The following is a 1,814-nucleotide window of genomic DNA, read 5'->3' on the forward strand; positions in this document are numbered from 1 at the left end:
AGGTGATCACCAGTTACATCTCCGCAAGTCTACTCAGCGAGATATCCTATTGCAGTGATAAAGAGTCCATTTTTGTACCATTCAATTGGGTAAAAATATGCACCTTTTTATCTAACAAAAGGGTCAAGATATGCCATGAGGTGAATGTGAGCTCATCAAATCTCAGTTATGGGATGCTATTTTCTAAGGCTTTTTTGCATAGGCAGCAATCTTCTTTCTTACACAATGCCCCTATAACAATTGGCAGACATGCATCACACACCCCTTGTCATCTGTTACATCAACCTAATGTATACGGTCAGGGTTGATGAAGGCAGAGAAAAGTCATGGCCGCTGCCTTCAACTTGGGATTCCCGATAATGAGGATCATGGAGTTAATGAACGGGTATGAAGTTGCTGCACACTCATAAATATATAATTTGAAAGACTCCGCATAACCAGTATCATCTGTTAATGTAAAAAGCAATGCCACATCAAAGAGGACATATAGAACCATCAGCGACAAAATCGTTTTTGCTGCCCTGGTGTGGGCATCCATGCTGGGCCCCTCAGTGAAGCCTGTGTGGTTCTGCTGCATCTGTCTAGTGTGCCTATAGAGAGAATTGAGGATCAGCACAACTGAGATACCTATCACAACCAGTGGCACAAGGACGCCCACTATAGACATCAGCAGTGCGTGGTAAAAGTTGTAGTTCTCCACCATTTGTACTAGAGTGTTATTGGTAGCGGTGGAGTTTTCTGAAGCTGACTTTCCAAGGTAGAAGATTCCTGGGACAGTGATGGCTAAAGGTGTCAGTACAGATGAAAGGACAGACCAGGAAACAAAGCGGTCTATAACAAGCTTAAGGCGCACAAACAGGGGGTGCGAAAAGTTGACAATCTTGATGCAGTAGAAGAGGCAGAGCCAAGTGTTTAACCAGAAACTTGAGGTAAATAACAATGGGACGAGGACATAGAAGGTTTTCAAAACACTGTCATTGTGATATGCCTCTGCCCATAGGTAAAAGATAAAGTGTTCCAATCCTGCAAAACACTGACAAGGAATATTTATCATGCCGAGGGCTAACAGCAGGAGATCGCATGGTGGGGGCCAGCGTCCACCACCAATCCACTGACCAGCAATCACAGCTGCCATAAAGGCATTACTGGTGATTCCCATTAACATCATAGTGCCATCAACAATAAAGGTAAAGGTCTGAAGCGGATCCATTGTTTGTATCTGGGTGAACTTCTTTTCTTCTCCCAGTCAGATAATGCTGGCTACCTAATGGAAGTGCAGGAATAAATCTGCTCCAGGAGTTTTGCTGAAGGATATTGATGATGCTGAACACCCAACAGAAATGCTGAACTCTCTTTTCTCCATTTCTAGAGGATATTGCTGTCTCTTAACCAGAAGTGGAAGGCTGCCTTTCCTCCAGACAGATTCTTGAAGCACAATACAATCTCTTAAACAGATATGCAGTCTCTTCACCTTAATAAAAGATTTTATTGCACGGGGAGACTCACATAGTATCGATCCATGGCATCTTTCCTCTCCAGAAGGTTTCCTGAAGAACAGTACAGAGTTCAGGTTTCCTGTTGGAAATTATTGTCCTTTGAAAGGAGATGAGGTGCCATTGCCTGTACAGAGCTTTCCATTGAAGGACCTTCCAGTTCTATAGAGGAAGTGGGGGTGTCTCCTCTCAAGAATGCTTCCTGTTGAACATTACAATGTCTTAAACAGAAGTGTAAGGCTTGGCCGGTAGAGCCAGAAACAGAGACCTATGTCTATACTCATCGTAGAATTACTAGTTTTAAACACCTGGATAATATGG

The 1,814-nt window shown here is 43.2% G+C and overlaps 1 protein-coding gene across 1 annotated transcript; it reads right to left on the reverse strand.

Moving 5' to 3' along the window:
• Positions 1–298: 298 nt before the first annotated feature.
• On the reverse strand, positions 299–1,168 carry LOC147668168 (taste receptor type 2 member 40-like). The gene has a single exon (XM_086948735.1). It carries the CDS (start codon positions 1,166–1,168, stop codon positions 299–301), a length of 870 nt encoding a protein of 289 aa, XP_086804861.1.
• Between the last annotated feature and the right edge of the window lie 646 nt (positions 1,169–1,814).

Source organism: Lissotriton vulgaris, unplaced genomic scaffold, assembly GCF_964263255.1.
Source record: "Lissotriton vulgaris unplaced genomic scaffold, aLisVul1.2 SCAFFOLD_1169, whole genome shotgun sequence".
In the NCBI taxonomy this organism is placed as follows: Eukaryota; Metazoa; Chordata; class Amphibia; order Caudata; family Salamandridae; genus Lissotriton; species Lissotriton vulgaris.

Coding starts and splice junctions, on each gene's coding strand:
- LOC147668168 (XM_086948735.1), bottom strand. CDS start 1,168: ATGATGTTAATGGGAATCACCAGTAATGCCTTTATGGCAGCTGTGATT.